We start from the raw sequence: 20,782 nt of genomic DNA, 5'->3' as shown, positions 1-20,782 counted from the left end.
TAAAAATCATTCTGAAATTCACTCAGAAACTGATTCCTTGTCTTCAAGTTACTTTTATATTCACCTAGGTTGAAGGGAAGGTTAAATCCAATAGTTATATTACATTTGTTAAGAACTGTAATCTCAATTTAACTTTCATGATAGCTTTAATTCTGTGTAACGTTTTTCGCTGTTCAGGGGTTTTCCGTCATCAGTTTACTGTACCAGGAAAGTACTGCTATTGGAGTGACTATATTGATCAGTACAAGACAACATGGTTCAGGGGATGTATTACGGTGGAGGATCTAAGTTCTTATGTGGCAGCTGTCATAGTAAAAGTCAATGGATTTGATGCTTTATATCAGAAAATTACACCTCAATGCAAGTATTTGATAAAATTGTTTCGATTGTTCCATAGAAATGTTGCTGCATTCTATCTCATTTTACAATATCCTCTAAATTGTTGATTTCTGTGACAAATACAATTGAAAAGTTCTAAATCAAATACCAAGGGAAGTTTTAAATCCTAACTAAGAGCAAAATACCTTTTCACATACCTATTTTCAAGTGTATCTGAATTGCTGTGTATTGCATTTCTTTTAAGATAGAATACAGCAACATTTGCATCATGGAAGTATTGTGTGTTTTAATATGTTTGAAATACTCTGGAATTGAAGTTAATGCATTGTAATGGTGTACATGTACATAATATTAATGAGGTAGCATTTCTGTCATCGTTATAATAATGCATAATTGAAGAATTTCATATTTTAACACAAATATTAATTAATATCTTACTTCATGCTGTGCCAACAAAGGGTTAGACTTGGAATAAATTAGTCCTGATACATTAACACACATTTGTAAGGATTATTCTTTAAAATCATGTTTATAGTGAATTTCTACATATACAGAACTGTGACATATGCTTTGTTTAGAATTTGCAAGACAAAATTTAGTATAAATATTATCTTTTGATGGTATGTGAAATCTTCTGTAGTAGTTAGGAGTACCTTTTTCTATTTTTATGAAATTGTTTTACTTTGTATTGCAGCTCCTCTGCCAGCTGCTGGTGGGTGTAGTGGGGATTCCAATCCTCTCTCAAACTGCTCAGTACCTCAACCCTCCGGTGGAGACCCCACAAAATTTAACTTTAAATTCTGGACATGTGCCACTCCTGTAATTACAGGGTTGTCTGAAAGTAATGGCACAGTGAACACAAACATTACAATAGGAGGCACAGGGCTGTCCAACAATCATTGCCAGAATGAAATTAGTTTTGGAGATGGGAAGTGCATTGGTGATGGAAACAGTGGGACAGATGTTATGTGTAACATTGATAGTTCTAATTCTCCTACAGTCGGAGTTCTTCAACCAATCACAGTACGGCATAATAACCTTGGATATGCTCTGGTGGCCATTACTAATGTCAATGCAAGGTCGTTTGCTTTGATGCCTGTTGTGACAATGGTCATGCCATCTAATGGTTCAGTGGCAGGGGGAACAATGGTTCAAATCCATGGATCCGGATTTTCCGCTGTGAAGGAGTTTGTTTCAGTCACCATTGGGGGATATCCTTGTGATGTAAAAAATATGACTTATAGTATGATTGAATGTAGCACCAGAGCAGGTCAAGGTGAGAAAGCGCTGGCAGTCAAAATCAAGTCAGCTCAAGGTCAGTGGGTGCCAGCTGTATGTGAAGATGTATGTAAGTTTTCATATGATGTTGCACTAACACCTACTATAATCTCAGTATCTCCTTCAATGGTGAATGGAACGGAGGAAACCACCGTGGTTATTGGAGGTTCAAATTTTGGGAATGATTCTGCCGCTATTTCTGTTAAGATTGGAGGTGAAGATTGTCGAGTGACATCTGTATCACTTTCATCAGTGCAATGTGTCCTTCGCTATCTCCCGGTTGGCCCAAATAACCAGGTGGTGGTAGAAGTTGCCGGCCGTGGCCTAGCTAATGGAAACTTGAAGGTGGGCGGAGCAAGCATTATTACTGACATCTCCCCTACAGAGGGAAGCATACACGGTGGTACCCTAATCCACATTTCTGGGAATGGATTTGTGGATAAACTGACTTCAATTACAGTAAAGGGCAATCCTTGTCCTATTGTTAATCTTAATTTATCCACTGTCAGCTGCATCACACCTTCAAATGGTCGTGAAGAAACTGTGGAGTTGAGAATCACCTCTAACCAAATTGCATACCCGGTTTCCAACTTTAACTACAGTAATCAAGTATCCCCAAATATTTCTTCCATCAATCCAACCAAAGGCTCAGCAGGCACTGAACTTACAATCACTGGTACTAACTTTGCCAGTGAGAAGGAGAAGATAAGTGTTAGTATAGGCAAAGCAGAATGCACCGTGATTTCTTCATCGGAAACAGAGATTAACTGTACTGCAGGTGCCAGTCTTGTGGGGACATTTCCTGGGCTGGTTACTGTAGATGGTAAAGGAAAGTCAGACCAAAATATACAGTTTGAATACCAACTGCTGTTCACCTCCATCTCTCCAAACACAGGTAAGTACATGAATTAAGAAAGAAAATTGAATTTCCCAGAAACTTTCAGAAAAAGAAAGCAGTCTGACTATTTTTTGCAAACTTTCAATGAACAATTATTATTTCAAAACTGATTATGAAATTTAAAGTGTGAAAAGATTCTTCTAATTGTGAAGCTTTTGTTTTGCAGGAGGAATTGCAGGTGACCAGTTAGTTACTATCTCCGGGTCTGGATTTGATAATTACACAACTGTCTGGATTTGTGACAGGAAGTGTGAACATGATCCGTCAGGCAATCTCTCAGCCTCCCAGATCACCTGTAGAACACCAAAGCCAGCAGGTAATGGTTGTTAAGCCTTAAATTCAAAAGTTAAATTCAGCAATACAATGATTATTTTAGATGATACCTGATGTTTTTTAAATGTGAAGGAAATACATATGCAAGAAAGACTTTAGTTGGTATTGGTATAAGTTGATGTAATAGTCTTCAACATTCCCAAATATAACTTTTTGCAAGATTTCATTCACAGACTGGGACAAATTTGCAAGTTTTTAGTTTCAAAGTTACATTTTGATATTAATGATCATATTACCAGTGACTGACATTTTGATGTAAGTCATGATCCTGGGACCTGTTTTATCAGATGAAAACTTGACCTGTACTGTGAATGTGACCAATAACGGGGTGTCTAGGACACTAGTTGATGCTTACACATACAACCCTGCCCTGACTGCCAATGTCACCATGGTAACCCCTGCCAGAGGAGGCACTGCTGGAGGCACCACACTCACTATTCAAGGGACAGGATTTGGGTGAGGAATGTTGAAAATAGTAACTCAACAAGGTTAAGCATATACACTCTTAAGTTTTGTAAACTTTGAGATGGTGCTTTATTAGTGGATAAAGATGGACCCAGGGAACCCTGTCCTTCTATTACATCTTGTATACCAGATACTACAGTATCTAGTTTTATCCAGCACTGTTAAATGAAACCAGTGGTATACACATGTATTGATAATGATAACACTGATATTGAAGAATTTTTGAATTTGATCAAATTCAATAGTTGAGAGACAATTGATATCTGAAAAAATTAAATATAACACATGAAAAGGGAATGTAATAATCAATGATGAAGTATTTGTGTGAATTCTGTAGATCTGTTAAGGCTGCTGTGTCCGTGACCATCGCAGGGACAGCATGTGATGTCAGAAGTGTAACCTCTACACAAATAACTTGTGTCACAAACCAGCACGGGAAGTCTGAGAAAACTAATGTCAGGGTAGAAGTGTCTGACAATGGCAAGGCCATTCAGGTATCATTAAAGTCCATTGTATAATCTTGTTTCTTCATGTTGATTGTACTGATGTAGCTGATAATGGGTATCAATCATTATGAGGGGTTTTCTGGTAGTTTCAATAAGACTACATGTGTATACCTGTAACAAAAATCAAAACTGTAAGTACACATGTAGAATAATTTATTTGGGACTCTATTCTGAGCGAAGCAAGGGTGGTAGTATGTGAGTTTTATTATGCAAATCATTTTGATCAGTGCATGTTATAGTGGACTTAAGGAGGAATCCAATGCTGGTAATTTATTGAATTAAAAACTGCAGTTGTGATGTTAAAATTCGCATCCATGAAAAACATGTACTTTTTCAGACTTCAGCTGAATTTTTCTTCATTGATGTTTGGTCTTCCCCGTTTACCTGGGGAGGAGGCCCTTTACCAAAGGAGGATGATTTGGTAGTCATTACACCAGGGCAGACTATATTGCTAGACGTCAGTCCCCCCAAACTCAGGCTGTTACTAATTCAAGGTGTGAATGACGCAAGCAGGAAGATATACTCCTTTTCTGCACTTGATCTCCGACTAAATTCATCTAATAATCTTGTCTATAGATAGGTGTACTTACAATGTATGTAATTTTTTATAGGTGGTGCACTTATTTTTGATGAGAAAGATCTAGTATTGAAAGCAGTAAACATTCTTATCCTGCAAAACGGTCTCTTACAAGTAAGTTTTCACAAAATCTTAGAATTTTTCACCTTTTTCTCCATGAATCAAATGCATTTAGTTCTGTTCTTAATGGACATCAAGACACACACACATGCACACAAACATAGGCATGTACACACACACGTTTTCTTGGCACCTTCAGATTATCATGACTAAGAAAACTTCCTAAGATTTGAAGCAGGGAAATTGTTATATGTGTATTGTGTACAGCTACATAAATTATATATGTAATATATGTTTGTAGGTTGGAACAGAAGAGAAGCCCTTCCAGCACAGAGCTGAGATTGTACTTTATGGAAACCACCGAACAAAGGAGTACCCTATCTATGGCACGAAATCTCTGGCTGTCAGAGAGGGAAATCTGGAATTGCATGGTATGTTGAACCTTAAAAAGAAATGCTTTCTGGTAGTGTATGTGTAGTGTACACCTTCCAGTTATACATGTAATCGGATATTTATAAATCATACAATATGCATGTCACTGTAAATCACTTTTTACTTGTGAGAACATTATTTTCAAGTTTAGCAAAATCTTCTTGTTGCAAAAATCAAATTCTGAATGCATTACTTTTGCTTAAAATTTTCAGTGACGTCATTGAATAGTTTGATTTTTCAATACTTAGCAGTTAAATAGTTGACTTTTCAAAACTAAACTGTTGAATAGTAAATGGTTTACTGATGAATAAAAAATTATTCAGTTCTTGGTTTAATTTAATGCTTGCAAATAAGAGAAAACTAAAGACTGCATGTAAATTTTATTACATTTTAATTTCCACAGAAAAATCGCCTTTCTTGATTTGCACACATTGAGCTGATTCAGGCGCAGAACTTTTTGAGATCATTGAAATACATTACCTTTTACATGTACTGGTAATCTCTTGCTTCTTGGTGCTGTTCACCACTTGTTCTCATGTAGGACCTAACACCATCAGAACGGGACAGGTTTTTTCATATACAAGTTGTTTTGCTGCAGTTGATCAGAATGAAAGCCCTGGCTAAGCCAGCTTTCTTACACATGTTGTTCACAACTTTAGAAAATCATGTTAATTCCAAAATGTATATCTGTGTACCATTTGTCTTCAGTTGGTTTGTCCCACAAGGAAAGGGACAGAGATATTCAAGTATTACAAAACAGCTACTAGTATTTTCTGTTTTATCTTTGAAATGAGTACTACTATTTCCTATTTGGGACTCTTTCAAAACTCTGTTCTGTTACCTATTCTTTATCAGATGCATCACTATAACAGTTTAATTTCAATAGATCAAAGTTTGCTGAACACAGTGCACTGAAATTCCTCTCAGATATCATTGAATACAGTACAGGATAATTGTATCCTTACCAATGTTGACTTCTTTAAATCTAATTTCATTGAGAAAATCTCATTGCCTGAATTCAATTCCCCAATTTGTAGATGTGCATATTGTCAGGACAAGAGGATCCAATTATTTTCCTAAAAGTTATAGTGGATCTTAGAGGAGTGGTGGATGTAAAATAGTTTAATGTGAACATTTCTCCTATATGGCTTATTGGATAGCCTTGAAATTGTACAATACAGTGTACTTCATTATCATTTAATGATGTTCATATAATTTTGACCCAGGGATCTAATTTTTTCCTACAATTTCCAATGGATCAAAGAGGAGTATTTTATAGCTTTTTTTTCATATACAAGGGTATGTTAACTTTCCAACTGGTACTTCAGTATATAACACTCATTATTTTTGTATCATATTAGTCACATTGATGTTGAATCTTTTCTCCATCTTCTTCCTCAATACACAAAGTGCAGATAATGTTGCTGCTCTTGCTTTCTCCTCCATACCATGCAGTACATTAAGGGGAGGGGTGTAATTTGGAGCACTTTCAATTTGGGGTACTGGGGAGACATTTGTTTTTAACAAAAACAAATCATACTAAATTGTATCTTATCTTGTTTTTAATGTTATAATAGTTCTCAATCTGAAAATTTTATTTTATTTTTAATATGTGCTATTACGATAGTTTTGTATGTAACCTTAACCATGGTCATTGATAAAATCAAAATTAAGTTTAAGATTTTATGAAAATACAGATTTCGGTTCTATTGAAATATAGCATGATATAGAAATAAATTTTTGTACGGGAAGACAATAATGTAATTTTACTTCATTCAGAGCCTCTGGATAGGTTTTCTAAAACAAATACCAATATCAAAAGTTTATATTTCTTATTTATACCCCCCGCAACAAGTTGTGGGGGGGTATACTGGAATCGGGTTGTCCGTCTGTCTGTCCGTCCGTCCGTCTGTAGACGCAATGGTTTCCAGGCTGTAAAGCATTATCCTTTCCACCTACCGTCACCACATCATATATATAGACTACCCATGGGATGAAGATGTTCCCTATCGATTTTGGGGTCAAAAGGTCAAAGGTCAAGTGCACTGGACATCGAAGTAGCAATATGGTTTCCGGGCTCTAAAGCGTTATCCTTTCCACCTACAGTCACCATATTATACATATGGACTACCCATGGGATGAAGATGTTCCCTATCGATTTTGGGGTCCAAAGGTCAAGCACACTGGACACCGAAGTAGCAATATATGGTTCGGTTTGTCATGCCATTTGTTTTTTACACTCAGAAAAGAGGTAGTTTATACCTATTACCAACACCCTTTGGGAGATTGGGGTAAGCGGGGGGTATTCTTAGTGAGCATTGCTCACAGTACCTCTTGTTTTTTTCTGTCGTTGAAATGATAAATCACATTTTTGCAACAAAAAATTTCGACACAAAAAATGAGAGCTAGTATAACTTTAAGGCCATTTTGACATGATTTTAAGTTTTTGAAGATTTTTTTGTGTTATTTTAGGAAAACCAGTACCAATTCCATGGACAACGCTGGATAAAACAGCATCAGCAGGAAATTCTACCATCGTTTTGAAAGAAGCTGTCACTTGGAAAGCAGGAGATAAAATCGTCATAGCAACTACAAGCCACAGACACTCTCAAAAGGAAACAGAGCTCAGGGTCATTCAGGCCATTGCCAATGACAACATAACCATAACCCTAACGGAGCCATTGAAGTATGAACATTTGGGAGTCACAGAGACTTTCGATGGCACTGATGTTGATTTCAGGGCAGAGGTTGGCATGGTGTCCAGAAATGTTGTTGTAAGGGGAGACAGTAATCAGGAGTTTGTAGAGAAAATTGAAGCATGTCCTGATGGTTTTGATACAGGTATGTGTACATCATTTAGTATAGGCTGGTTTTGATTAATAGTTTGTCATGTGGGATTTTTCTTGTTTGAGAATTATGGTTGATTTCATACTTAACATATCCCATGTTGTATATATAGTCCATTTTGAATGAGCTTCATTTACACAGAAGAACCCTGATAGAAATTGTGGTAATTCAAAGCAATATACAAGATGAGTTAATCCAAAACAATTTGTCATTGCACTTTCAGGTGAATTTGCCACTCAGACGTGTTTCCAGGGCCGTTTTGGGGAGGAGATGGGAAGTGACCAATTTGGAGCCCAAATCATGATCCACTCCCCTAAACAATCTGGAAGTATGTCTCATGCTCGTCTGGAGTATGTGGAGGTGACACATGCTGGTCAAGCCTTCCGACTCGGAAGATATCCCATTCATTTTCATCTGAATGGAGATACCAATGGATCATATGTCAGAGGTTGTGGAATTTATAACACATTCAACAGAGCTATAAATATTCATGGTTCACACAATGTCCTTGTGGAACACAATGTTGCGTATAATGTCATGGGTGGTGCTTTCTTCTTTGAGGATGGAATAGAAACTGGAAGCACGGTTCAGTACAATCTACTTATGTTTGTGAGAGAATCCAGCAGTCTTCAAAATGATGATGTAACACCTGCAGCATACTGGGTGACAAATCCAGATAACACAATTCAACATAATCGGGCAGTAGGTGGCACCCATTTTGGATTCTGGTACAGAATGCATCAACATCCGGATGGCCCTTCATTTGACAGTAGTATTTGTCCCCAGCATATTCCTGTACGAGTGTTCAGAAACAATACAGCACATTCCAATGGCTGGTTTGGTCTGTGGATATTTGCAACCATAAAGACTAGAGAGGGGGGTGGGTGTTCATCCAAAACCCCTGCCAAGTCCCTGTTTGAGTCTCTCACTGCATGGAACAATGAGAAAGGTGCAGAAATTGTGAATGGAGGAGCACTGGAGTGCAGGGAATTTGTACTGGTCAATAACCAGAAGGCTGGGTATGAAGGGAAGCTTATCATTGAAGGAGACCAGCTTTTCAAGGACTTGCTTATAGTCGGACATGCTCCAAGTCTCACCCGAAAAGAACAGGGCTGTACACGAGCGGGTTTTATTCTGCCTTATGGCAATGGAATGACTATAGATGGAGTCCGCTTTGTAAATTTTGATGAGAGTAATTGTGTAGGTTTCGATTTTGCAAGGATTGACGGCACATGTCCTGTGCATTGTGGAGGATTTTACTATGAGACAAGAAATTTGAAGTGGGTATCTGCCCCAAACAAAGGCACATACCCATGGCAATGGGCTGGGGTCCTCAGAGATCTGGATGGAACATTGATAGGAGAGACTGGGAATGCAGCCTCCATAGCTGCCAATGCTGGAAAAGCAGTTATTTCAGCTTCAGACACCTTGCCACCTTCATGTGTTTCATTCCCTAAATTCAGCAATATTAGTGGCAGCATCCCAGCAAGAGCCTGCCCCCCAGGAATCAAATACCATCGCTTCTCTTTCAATGGAATCAGTCCATCAGCACTGAACTACAAGGATTTTGTGTTTGTTAATCGCCATGGAAATGACTCAGTACCATGGAGAAAGAAAGCTGTGACTCATAAGTTGGGATGGATGACTATACTTTTAGATGGAGAGGACTATTTCTATTATTTTAAGGATGCTGGTCAGATTACCAATATAAGTTATACTGGTACATTTGATAGATTTCAGAAGGTAAGTGATTCTGTTATCAATTGCAAACTGTAGATCATGGTGCATTATTATTGATTTATAGATAAATGTAAGCAGTTCTGTAAGCTGATCATGGTGTACATGTAGCTTTAGAAGTGTGAAAGGATGGAAAATTGGAGGTAGTATTGTTCTAGGCCCGAGTGTTTCATTGTCTCTCCACAACCTTTACATTGGTGGTGCATTACTTTTTAACGATACAAGATATATATTTCATACTTTAGAAACTAAAAGGTTGTGGTAAGAAATGGGTGATTAATAAAGGTTAAGGCCACTTGTCAAGGTCGTTTTTTCCCACAATTTAATATGGCCATGCTCAAGAGTATAGCATTTCACAGAAATTACATAAGTTAATGTCGACTTGCAGAATAATTCTGGAAGCTATGAATATGTGATCATGCGACAGAAAGTCTCCACCCGACCTGACAGATTTATGTTAGATGGAACCACAAACATTGAACCTACGCGGAATATTGATGGCAATACTGTGCACGGACAATGGGAATACCTCAAGAATGACAATGAGATCAAATATATCAGTAAGTTTCAATGAAGTTTTATTGGTCTAATTATGATGAAAACAGATTCATCAAATGTAAACAAGTAGATCCAGTGACACTTCTTTTTTCTGGCTTTGAAAGTAATATGGAATAGGAAAAATAATGAAATTGTGTCCTTTGCATCTACATCATGCAAATGCCCAATACAGGCAAGATTCCAAGAATATAATATTGCAACATTGCACTTACCGGTATTTTTTTTAAAGTATTTAAATTTTGAAGGAATGGGGAAAATTATAGTTGCCATAAATGTATGTCTTCATACAATGCATCTATCAATCCGTAATCTGAATTATCCCCCTTTACGGGGTCAGCCAAAGGTCAATTGGTGAATAGCCAAGTTTTCCTTCTGTAAGAGGTTGCAACAGTTAATTTGAATTATAGCAAATTATTAAGTTTCCATACAAGTTAATGGGTTGCCCCACCATTATTGTAGATGGCTGTATTTGATGAAAAAATAATAAACACCAAAACTACAGATCAGAACATTACAAAGCCTTAGATAGGGAAATCAGATTTTTTTTTCACCACGAATTGACAGACAAGGAATGTAACTTGCAGCAAAGTGTTGGTTCTTGTATTATACACGTACATCACTATGAATTTTCAAAATATTAGTACTTTATTTTTTAACTCCTTACTAAAATTCATTTCTTTACCATATATTTCTTTCTACTTAATAATAATATTCATGGACGAGATCAAAAGGTGGATGTCAGATAAAAAGCTAAATTCAGGTAGTTAAGGGAAGGGGGATAAAAATCCCTGTAAGTTTCTGTCATCCAACATTGATTACACGATTTTTTTGGAATGCATTAACTTTTGTACATTTAAAGTGACATTTGAAGACTATATGCATATGCCCTTTCAACTGTAGAAAAACTGTATAGAGTGTTATACACAGAGTGTTAATAGTAATCAGTTTTCATTCATCATGTTTAGTTTTCATTCAGGGGGGTATAGGGGTCTCGATGAAATAAGAGGTCTTAATGAAAAGTTTTTGAGTTTATTTTTTTGTCAGACATTGAATTTGATCGTCAACTGCCCTTAATGCATTTTATTGTTTATTCAATAAATGTTTTACCAGTATCCTCCAAAAAGTCTGCATCAAGGCGCAAGCGCAGTGTCGCAGATGAAAACATGTACAGTGTGACTTTCCGAGCCTACAAGTGTTATTATGTGGACTGCATCGCTCCAGTAGACCCTAACACAGTCCCCCCAGTCACTAAGAGACCGTACGACTTCAATTACTGGTCTGAAAAGGAAACGTGGAAGAATGCCCAGAATGGCTGGGGTGGATACATCAGTAATGGGTCATATGACCTACCAAAAGATGGAGACAATGTGAAGATCGATAAAGGTATATCTGCACTGACTGTTCTGTAGACGTGTCACGTTAATTATTGAATTTCCATCATGCTATGTATGTTGTAGGTGAATATATATGTAGAGATTTCTTCTCATTGTACCTGATATAAATCACCATCACATATACATTAATTGTTTACATCATGATTGCTTCTGTGTTGCTCAGTAAATTGATAAAATTATGATGTTACAATAATGGTGTGTAACAGTTCACAATGCAGTTTTGTGTGTACCAGCCTTCATTCCTTGTCCTGACCTGGAGGTTATAAAAAAAATTCGAGCACCTTTTCATACTTAGACTCAAACTCTATGTTCTATTCGTACTCATACTGAGAAGTGATTCGGTTATAAATTACTTTTATAAAATCATTCTCATACTCAAATGGAGTACATGCTCAAGATTTTTTTCAAGTATGCTTCGGAGCTTGCTCAGAGTAGTATTCAAAACAAAGATGACTGAGTTTGAGTATCAGTTCAATAACCTCCAGGCCTGGAGAAAGGGGGCTGTTATTTCGGAGTTTGCTGAATGCATATGGTTAAATCTGTGTGTTAAGCTGACATTCAAATTATGATGGTCAAAGTGTCATTGACATCATCTGAGTCTGACCAAGAATTTCATAGGACAAGGTTCACGTGGAAAATTTCAAAATAATCCAAGTTGATGATTTTCACTCTTTGGCATACAAAATAATTAGAAAATGTTTCATAAATTAAATTCTATGATTATGACATAATTTTTGCAGTGAATTGTACTTAATGGTGTCACAAAGTACATTATTATAGTATTTTGTTAAAGTTTCATTCAAACAGCCAAATATTTAAGACATTTTTTCAAAACTGTATTATCTCAGCACAACCTTTGATCTAATTATTATATGCTTGTTGATAGAGCTGTTATTGATTCTTGATGCACATTTAATTTTTAGGACTGTGCTTAGGATATAATCATTTATATTCAGATTGCTTGTAATATATGACAAAGCATGACAATGTTTCCCCATAAAAAGCAGGCCCTTTATACATTCACATGCCAAGCTGTTCTTTGAATAGACTGTTGAAGGAATGCTTTATAGGTAATACAATGCAAAAGTATGAAGTTTCCACTCTATTTTTAAAATCAAGCACAAGCAGGGATTGTTCAAAGTGGAAATTAACAGGAGCATATTATGCATAAAAGTGTTCTGAAGCATTTCAAATGCCTTAAATTGAATTACCAAAATTATAAATATATGTATTGGAAGTCAAATTTTACATCAAGTGTTGAATTTGTTTGATTATCAGGTCAGTGGGTGGTAGCAGACATAGAGCTACCATCAATGGGTAAGCTGGTTCTCTATGGGGTGTTAGAACTGGACGGCACCAATGGCACGAAGAACTTTGTTTTGAACTGTACGTACATCGTTATATTGGGAGGCCGTTTGATTGTTGGGTGGCCAGACAAACCTTTCCCTGGAAAAGCTTTGATTCTCCTGCATGGGGAGCATTCTACACCAAGATACCCCACAACGTCTGGGCCACCAGTTGGATCTAAAGCAATAGGTATAGGGAAATCATTGTTAGTAGATATTGCAAAAATATTGCACTGATTTAGAAAATTAAATGGGAAAATTGGATCTCAAAAATTTCTTAAACTTTCCATAAAGAATTTCACAAGATTACTTTTTCCCCAAGTGACTGTTGGAATATTATCAGTTAACCTTTGCCATAAAATGGCAGGAGCATGTTACTGTAAGACGTACTGTTACCACTATCTGTCCTTTCATTTTATAGTTGTTTTCTAGATATTTTATGCTATTGTTGCCATTATTGGGCTAAATTTTATACCCCCTCCCCTCCTTTGAAAAAGAGGGGGCATTTTGATTTGCACCTATTGGCCAGTCATTTGATCAGTAGACCAAGCAATATCTTGAGAACCCTTTGCTTGACAAACATGAAACTTGGTGTATTGGTATCCCCTAAAAAGTAGATGACCTCTATTGATTTGAAAGTGACAGAGTCAAAAGTCATAGGTCAAACTGCTCTGGACAGAAAATGTTTTCTGATTAACATCTAGAGAACCCTATGCTTGATAGACATTAAACTTGGTACACTGGTACCCCTAGTAAGTTAATGGCCCCTCTATATTGAATTTGTGGTCACAAGGTCAAAGGTTAGGGTCAAACTACTCCAGACATGAGAAAATATTGTCTGTTTAATATTTTGAGAATTTGATAGACATCAAACTTAATATACATGTAAGCTTTATCACTCTTTGGTAATCTTCACTTTTCATCAAGCCTGTCACACTAGAAGTGAATGACTGCAATCTTTAGGTCACAAGGTCAAAGGTCAACCTACTCTGGATAAGAAAATGTTGTGTGCTGAATATCTTGAGAACACTTTGCTTAATGACATCAAACATTGCACACTGGTACCCCCTAAAGGGTATATAGCACTTTTTGATTTTTTAAAAGGTCAAAGATCAATGTTAAACTACTCTGGACATGAGAAAATATTGTCTGCCTAATATTTTGAGAACCTATGCTGGATATAGACATCAAACTTGGTATACATTTAGATTCTGAGAAGTAAATAATTTTCATTGATTTTGATATCTGATATGATTTGATATAAGGTCAAAGGTCAGAAGTCAAACTTTTTTGTACACAGAAAATATTGTCCACACAGTGATATGAGAACCCTTTACTGTATAGTATTGATAGATTTATAGATAGAGGTCTAAGAATGTATTTAGGTCAGTTTTTCTTTACATGATACATATAATCTTATAATGCACTATATATTTTGGTGTCTGGTCAAAATGTCATAGGTTAATATCATTATAACTCCCTTTGTAAAAAGCCTGTTCAGTATATTTTAGCCCAATGATCCAGAGGCTCACATGAGCTATAATTCTGATTAAAATTTATCAGTTGTCTGTCATCATTGTTGTCATAAACTTTAGAACCCTGTACTCCTGAATGGTAAGTGACCTTTTTTCACTATCCTCGTTCATATGTAGTTGTATGCAGATGAGTTACAGATTAAGCTTAACCATCTTCGCTAGCCAAGGGTTTTCGGTCCAAGCCACTCCTTGTTATGCAGAGTGGACCGAAAACCCTTGGCTAGCGAAGATGAAGTTTAACTTGAAGTTTCTCTGTACACCTTTTATACATATCTAGTTCTGAAGGTATGAATCAAGAAAAACAATATTAAGATACTTGTCTTGGTCCAACAAAAGTTCAAAACAGATACATGTAATTACAATTTGTTTAAATACTGATACATATTATAATAATCATAGGAGTATTCGGTGGACTTGATTTGCATGGAAAAGATGTAGCCACTTCCTGGACACTTCTAGAGCAGACAGCCAATCCTGGAAACAATCAAGTCACCCTAGCAACGTCAGTCACATGGAACGTAGGTGATGAAATTGTGATCGCCCCAACAGATTTCTCTGTTTGGGAGACAGAGACTTTTGGGATTACAGCCATTTCTAGTAATGGGAAGACTTTGACCCTCAACAGCACTCTGAAGTATAAACATATTGGTAAGCACAATAAATTGAAAATAGCATCACCAAATGTAGGTCATTTGGGTCTTTCAGAAGGTTGTCAACTTACTGAATTTTTGTGTCACCAGTGAAGCATAGGGACACTTAGACTTTTGTCATTTGTCTGTTTGACACACAGTAGAATTTTGTAACTTATAGGAGATTAAACTCCGATATCACATAAATGGGTTATTTTTATGTGCTTGGTAATGAAATTAAAAAAATTAAGTATTATGTCAAATTTCAAGGCAGAAATTCATATTCATCTTTAAATCATTTGTACTGAGCATGCACTCCCAATTAAATCATCCTCATAATACACACAATTGGAAACTCTCTCAATCACTGTTTGTGAACGATATAGACACTGTGTTTTGTGATGTCTATTCTGTATGAAAACTTATAACTTTGACTTTTCACCAACAGTCTAGAAATGCACACACCTATATAAGCCTTCTCCTGATAAGGGCTGTTACAGTTAGATACACGACCTTGGTATGCAATTAACAGAACATTGTTTTCATAATCTCCCCAAAATAGCATTATGCTTTTTATGCCCCCATAATTTGAGATTTGGGTGCATATAGTTTTTGGTCTGTCTGTTTGTCCTCAAAAATTTAATCTTGCCCATAATTTTTAAATGGATGGTGATAAAGCTTTCAGATTTCGCATGTGTATTCCTTGTGACAAGACCTTTCCTTTGGTACTGAAAAGTTTTACCTTGTGACCTTCACCTTGGAGTTTGACCTACTTTTAAAGAACTTTAACCTAGGTCATAACTCAATAAGATATACATGTAGACTGAATTTCCTCTGATCATTTTACATTTTTGCACAAGGACTATTATTTCTGTCAATCCTACTTCTACTACTTAGATTTATTTGGAAGTTTTCATATATTAACACTGGTGTAATAAGATACGTTGAATGACATAAAGTAAGGGTATCAGATCAGATCAGAAAGAGATATTATACCAATCACAACTACTCGGCTATTTCTGTAACCGCAAATAAACTGCGTATGTAGATCGTCGCCAACAAGAGTCGGTTGCTATGTGTACACAAATGTATCTAAGACATTACAGATATATACGTTACAATATTAAACATGATCGAGCTTTGCATGAGGCTAAAACAAATGCATCTAAGATAATCGTACATATTTCTATTAAGGTATATTCAAACACTATGAATTTTCACTTGTATGATTATGTATTAGAGTGAATGATACCAAAACTGAGTTTGTGGTGAAATTAATCTTACTTTGAAATAACACATACAGGGATTCAGCTCTAGCCTTTTAACCTCATCCACATGCATGCTTCTGGCGAATCTGATAAATGCATCTTGTTGCATGATCCACGTCTGCATGAGTCTTCTTTCCGGTTATCATGAAAAGGACGGACATGATCTGATTGGAGTATATACATGTATGGCATTTAAAATGGCACCCAGAGACGTAACAAGTTCAAGATATACAAATTTACTATACTAGCTGTGTTTCTTAAGTCAGACTGACAATTATTCCCATGGTTCTGAAAAATCTTTTCTTAGTTTTGTTTGTATATATATATACTGAAAATATAGTCTCCTATAATTCAAGTTTCCCAAACCCCATTTTAGAGTTCAATATTACTACTGTAAATAAGAAAGAGTACTGTGGCTACCTGAATGGAAGAAATAGTGCAGGCATTAGGCATTTCACACGGTAGCGTTCCAACAATCTTACATGATCGTTTAGGTATGCGCAAGCTAACAGCCTGTTGGGTCTCCAAATCCCTTAGCAATGAGCAAATGGCAACCAGAGCATCAGTATGCAGCGCCTTGTTGAAGAATTTTAGGTTCTTTTGCGTCTGGTGACTGTAGATGAGATTTGATTTCATTATTATGAGCCAGAGAATGAAGCTCAGAGTCGTCAGTGGGTAGGGCCTGGGTCCCCGAGGCCAAAGACGTTCCAAGACACAACCATCTGCTGGCAAGGTGATGGCCACAGTATTTTGGGATGCAAAAGGCGTTATTATGTTGAACCTTTTCCCAAACTTGACAAAGGATATCCATGGACATCATTTCCGGTCTGATGAAGAAGTCATGACAGCAGTTGAGGAGTGGGTCAATGGAAAAGACCCTGACTTTTTCAATTCTGGGCTGATGGCACTTGAACACCATTGGTTTAATTGCATCACACTAGAGGGCAATTACATCGAAAAAGAAGAGGTGGATTTCTACCGAAAATAAGTTAAGCTGGTTACTTTTTGACTCGCCCTCATACAAGAACTGACTGACAACTTGTATGACATAAAAATATCAAGCAATCTTGAGAGGGAGTCAATGCATGTATTTTATATTTTTGCTTTTTACTCAAGTACTTGTATATTTATTCTTTTAGCTCATACAGAGACAGCCGGTGACCAATCAATGACTATGGCAGCTGAGGTGGGTCTCCTCACCAGAAATATTCGGGTGGAAGGTGCCGCATATGACAAATTGTATAAAGAGTCATTTGGTGCCAGAATTTTAGTGGGACGGACACAGGACCCTGAAAACTCTGATGTTTTGTATATAGGTGAGGGACTGAAAGTATACAATGAAGATCGATAGATAGAGCACACATTGTATAACACATGGTGTATATAGGTAAGAGAGAACACATGGTGTATATAGGTAAGAGAGAGAACACTATATAGGTAAGAGAGAGAACACATGGTGTATATAGGTAAGAGAGAGAACACATGGTGTATATAGGTAAGAGAAAACACATGGTGTATATAGGTATTTGCTCAACTCTCTGTTTTGTTAAATGAGTTATGAGATTGATCACTGTTCAATATATTCACCTTCCATGGTTATATTGACTGAGAATTGGTTTTTAGGCTACAGCAGGCTATATTGTAATTGTTATAAAGGTTCTGGAATTAGCTAGCCTTTATTGTTTGAATTTATTGTACACGTACATTGTACCTAGGTATTGGTATTCTGGTTCAGAGTGATAACATTTTCCAAGATTGGATTTGGTGCATGTTATACATAAAATTTCATTGAATATGACTGCTGTCAGAATTTCATGGTCATTTCCAGGCAAAAGTTTGCTTCTTATTACTTCTGCTCTCTGTCACAAAATTGAAAAGAGGGTATTGACACAGAATGCATTGAATTCTTGAATGTTTGTTTTTCAGGCTTTGCACGTATTTCTAATGTGGAGTTTTACCACTCTGGGCAGGAGGGATGGGTGGAGCCTTCTGACCCTCGAGGCTCCATCGCCTATGTAGATGTTGGGACAGTCTCTGAAATTAAGCCTTCCTTTGTCAAGAAATGTGCCTTCCACAAAGGCTTCTCTCCAGCTATCATGGCCTACGGTGCCAATAAGCTTCCAATAGAGGACAATGTCATAGCAGACACTGTGTGGTATGGTAAGTAAAGCAGTAGTCAAAGAGAGACCCATGTATCATTATAATGTCTTAATGCAACCCTAACTTAACAATATAATTTTACCCATATATTTGCAGTGTAGCCAAATTATTTTAAAATGGTGCAGCATTTATTTTGGCTGAAATGTAACATTTCATATATGATGCTTTTGAAATGTGATATTTTGAAATTCTGCTAAAATATGTATTATGATTGCAGACACATTTGTCTGAAAATCTAGCTGTTGAAAATTTTACAGCATATGAATTAACCACTACAATGAGCCACAGAAAAACTTTGCATTGAGTTGCTATTTAAGATCAGGTCCTTTTGAACACCACAGATTCATTGTCTTACTTTAATTTTGAATGTGAAAGTAACTGTACATTATTTTTGTGAACTGAATTATTCAATTTCATGTCCACTGAAATTTCTAGCTGTGGAATCTATGAGTGAAGGAACCATGATCAAGAACAACTTTGTGACCAAAGTGCAGTGGGAAGGTTCCTACCAAAATCGCAGGGAAAAATCTAATTTTCGCTTCAATGGAGCTTTCAACTTGGATAAGGCCACCAATCTTGTCTTGGAGAATAACCATGTTGGTGGGGCAGAGAGGCTGGGATTCAGAACAACCGGGGAGCCTTGTGATGTGACTGCTGTAAGTCCATGGACCGGAAATGTCGTCCACACTGCTCTGGTGGGAGTTGGCTTGCTCCCAATCAATCCTCTGCCAGGTTAGCTTCATACATTAGCTATGGTTTCTTCTTGTGTAACTGTTCTCTTGTTGTATCAGTAATTTTGCAGAGACTTGGTGGGGTGAACCTTGATTATAATTTCTGAACTATTTACAAAAAAGAGATTTCTGGGGAATTTGAAGTATCTAGATTAATGACATCCAGATTAATGGGGTCTTTCTGTAGTTTTTATTATTTACATGTACACTGTACATCAAAAATATTTTTTGAGATTTAACCCTCTTTTTTTTTTTTTTTTATTCCTATAGCTTATCTAAAAACATGTGTCATGTACTCCAATTTCACCCTGTGGAAGAACCTGGACTATGGCGTATTCTACATCGGTTCAGCTAGTTCCTCAGTGGTAAATCTTAAGGCAGCTGATAATGGCGTCGGTGTTTTCCAGTTCATCATGGGCCCAGCAGCACTCGCACATAGATATGCTGACAAGTATGCAAATGTCAAGAATTCTCTAATCATTGGAACATCTGATGAGCTGAACTGTTCCACAGGGCTGGGCGATCGGTCGGATTTTAACATTGCTGTCAGCAATGAGAAAATAAAGTTTCATAGTTCCCCACTTCGTATTGGCATTACCATGCCAACATTTAGTTCTGGAAGCAATGCTTGTCCCAATATGCCTTGTAATGGAATAATGTCCTACCAGACCATCAAGGGAATATTCAAATTGCAAGGTAAGGGGGTGATGCCTGCTCCTAGTGTGTTCTCTTTAATATTTCTCATGAATGAATTTACAAACTTAATCCTTAATTCCTATTTAAAGTTACATGCTAAGTTGCAAATAATGATAAATTTGAAGAAGAAAAAATATTATACTCCATATCATGAAAATATTGTATGTTGGTGTCTGAAACTATTGGCATTTAAGTGATTTAATTGATTTATTGTTTTGCAATACAGTTGGGGCAATATAGTAATTTGCCCAATCTGAATAAAACCAGATCCTGAGATCCGCTCACTTAGATCGCTACACTGTGGCGATCTAAGTGAGCGGATCTCAGGATCTGGTTTAATGAGATTGGTAATTTGCCCATTGTGTTCCTTAGTATTTCTGAGTACAAGATTTATAAAGGTATATCTTTATGCAATTTTTATCAAGCTTACAGGAATATGATATTTTACATAAAAGTCTTGGTTTCTATCTGTTTTCAAAGTTACATTTAAAAGGTGATGGTCACTGGACAGGATATTCCAAAATTCTTTGTGTAGAAAATTTGAGCTACATGATTTTATATCCAATTTTAATCAAACTTTAGGAGATAATGCTACATAAAGATATGAGTTTCTGGGTTTCTTTTAGTATTCAAAGATGAAGGGGGGGGGCATCGTTTATGAAAGGAAACTTCTGCAATTCTTTGACTGTTTTGATTTTTGATTGGATTTTTTTGGACTTCACTGAATGATGCTCTACATATAAATATCTACATTCCTGTTGGTTATCATGTTTAAGTATGAAGGTCAAGGACACTGAAAAGAAAGAAAATTCTTTATAATTTTCTTGTATACTAGTGTTTAGTGTACCGGTATTTCATGTTTGATTTCAATGACACTTGTTGAAATAATATCTTACAAAAAGAGCTGGATTCTCTTTGGTTTTCAAGGTTAGATAGTCATGGTCACTGTAAGTGAAACTTCCTTCTGTACAAAATACTGAGTATATTTGGTAT

General features: G+C 36.5%; 1 protein-coding gene across 2 annotated transcripts in view; it reads left to right on the top strand.

Moving 5' to 3' along the window:
• LOC125652311 (fibrocystin-L-like) overlaps positions 1-20,782 on the top strand; it is a 94,181-nt gene that overhangs the window by 58,193 nt on the left and 15,206 nt on the right. For both annotated transcript variants that reach the window (XM_056164847.1, XM_048881398.2), the window contains exons 29-46: positions 178-360; positions 1,034-2,512; positions 2,682-2,831; positions 3,136-3,304; positions 3,651-3,807; positions 4,157-4,313; positions 4,431-4,510; positions 4,758-4,887; positions 7,361-7,729; positions 7,959-9,478; positions 9,861-10,032; positions 11,141-11,413; positions 12,703-12,960; positions 14,705-14,953; positions 17,342-17,518; positions 18,129-18,362; positions 18,798-19,094; positions 19,364-19,789. In XM_056164847.1, coding sequence (XP_056020822.1) covers positions 178-360; positions 1,034-2,512; positions 2,682-2,831; positions 3,136-3,304; positions 3,651-3,807; positions 4,157-4,313; positions 4,431-4,510; positions 4,758-4,887; positions 7,361-7,729; positions 7,959-9,478; positions 9,861-10,032; positions 11,141-11,413; positions 12,703-12,960; positions 14,705-14,953; positions 17,342-17,518; positions 18,129-18,362; positions 18,798-19,094; positions 19,364-19,789 — 6,480 coding nt within the window. The remainder of the gene's footprint in view (positions 1-177; positions 361-1,033; positions 2,513-2,681; positions 2,832-3,135; positions 3,305-3,650; positions 3,808-4,156; positions 4,314-4,430; positions 4,511-4,757; positions 4,888-7,360; positions 7,730-7,958; positions 9,479-9,860; positions 10,033-11,140; positions 11,414-12,702; positions 12,961-14,704; positions 14,954-17,341; positions 17,519-18,128; positions 18,363-18,797; positions 19,095-19,363; positions 19,790-20,782) is intronic.

Source organism: Ostrea edulis, chromosome 5 (genome assembly GCF_947568905.1).
Source record: "Ostrea edulis chromosome 5, xbOstEdul1.1, whole genome shotgun sequence".
In the NCBI taxonomy this organism is placed as follows: domain Eukaryota; kingdom Metazoa; phylum Mollusca; class Bivalvia; order Ostreida; family Ostreidae; genus Ostrea; species Ostrea edulis.
The sequence above is the reverse complement of the archived record's forward strand: the minus strand, read 5'-3'. Positions and strand labels throughout refer to the sequence as shown.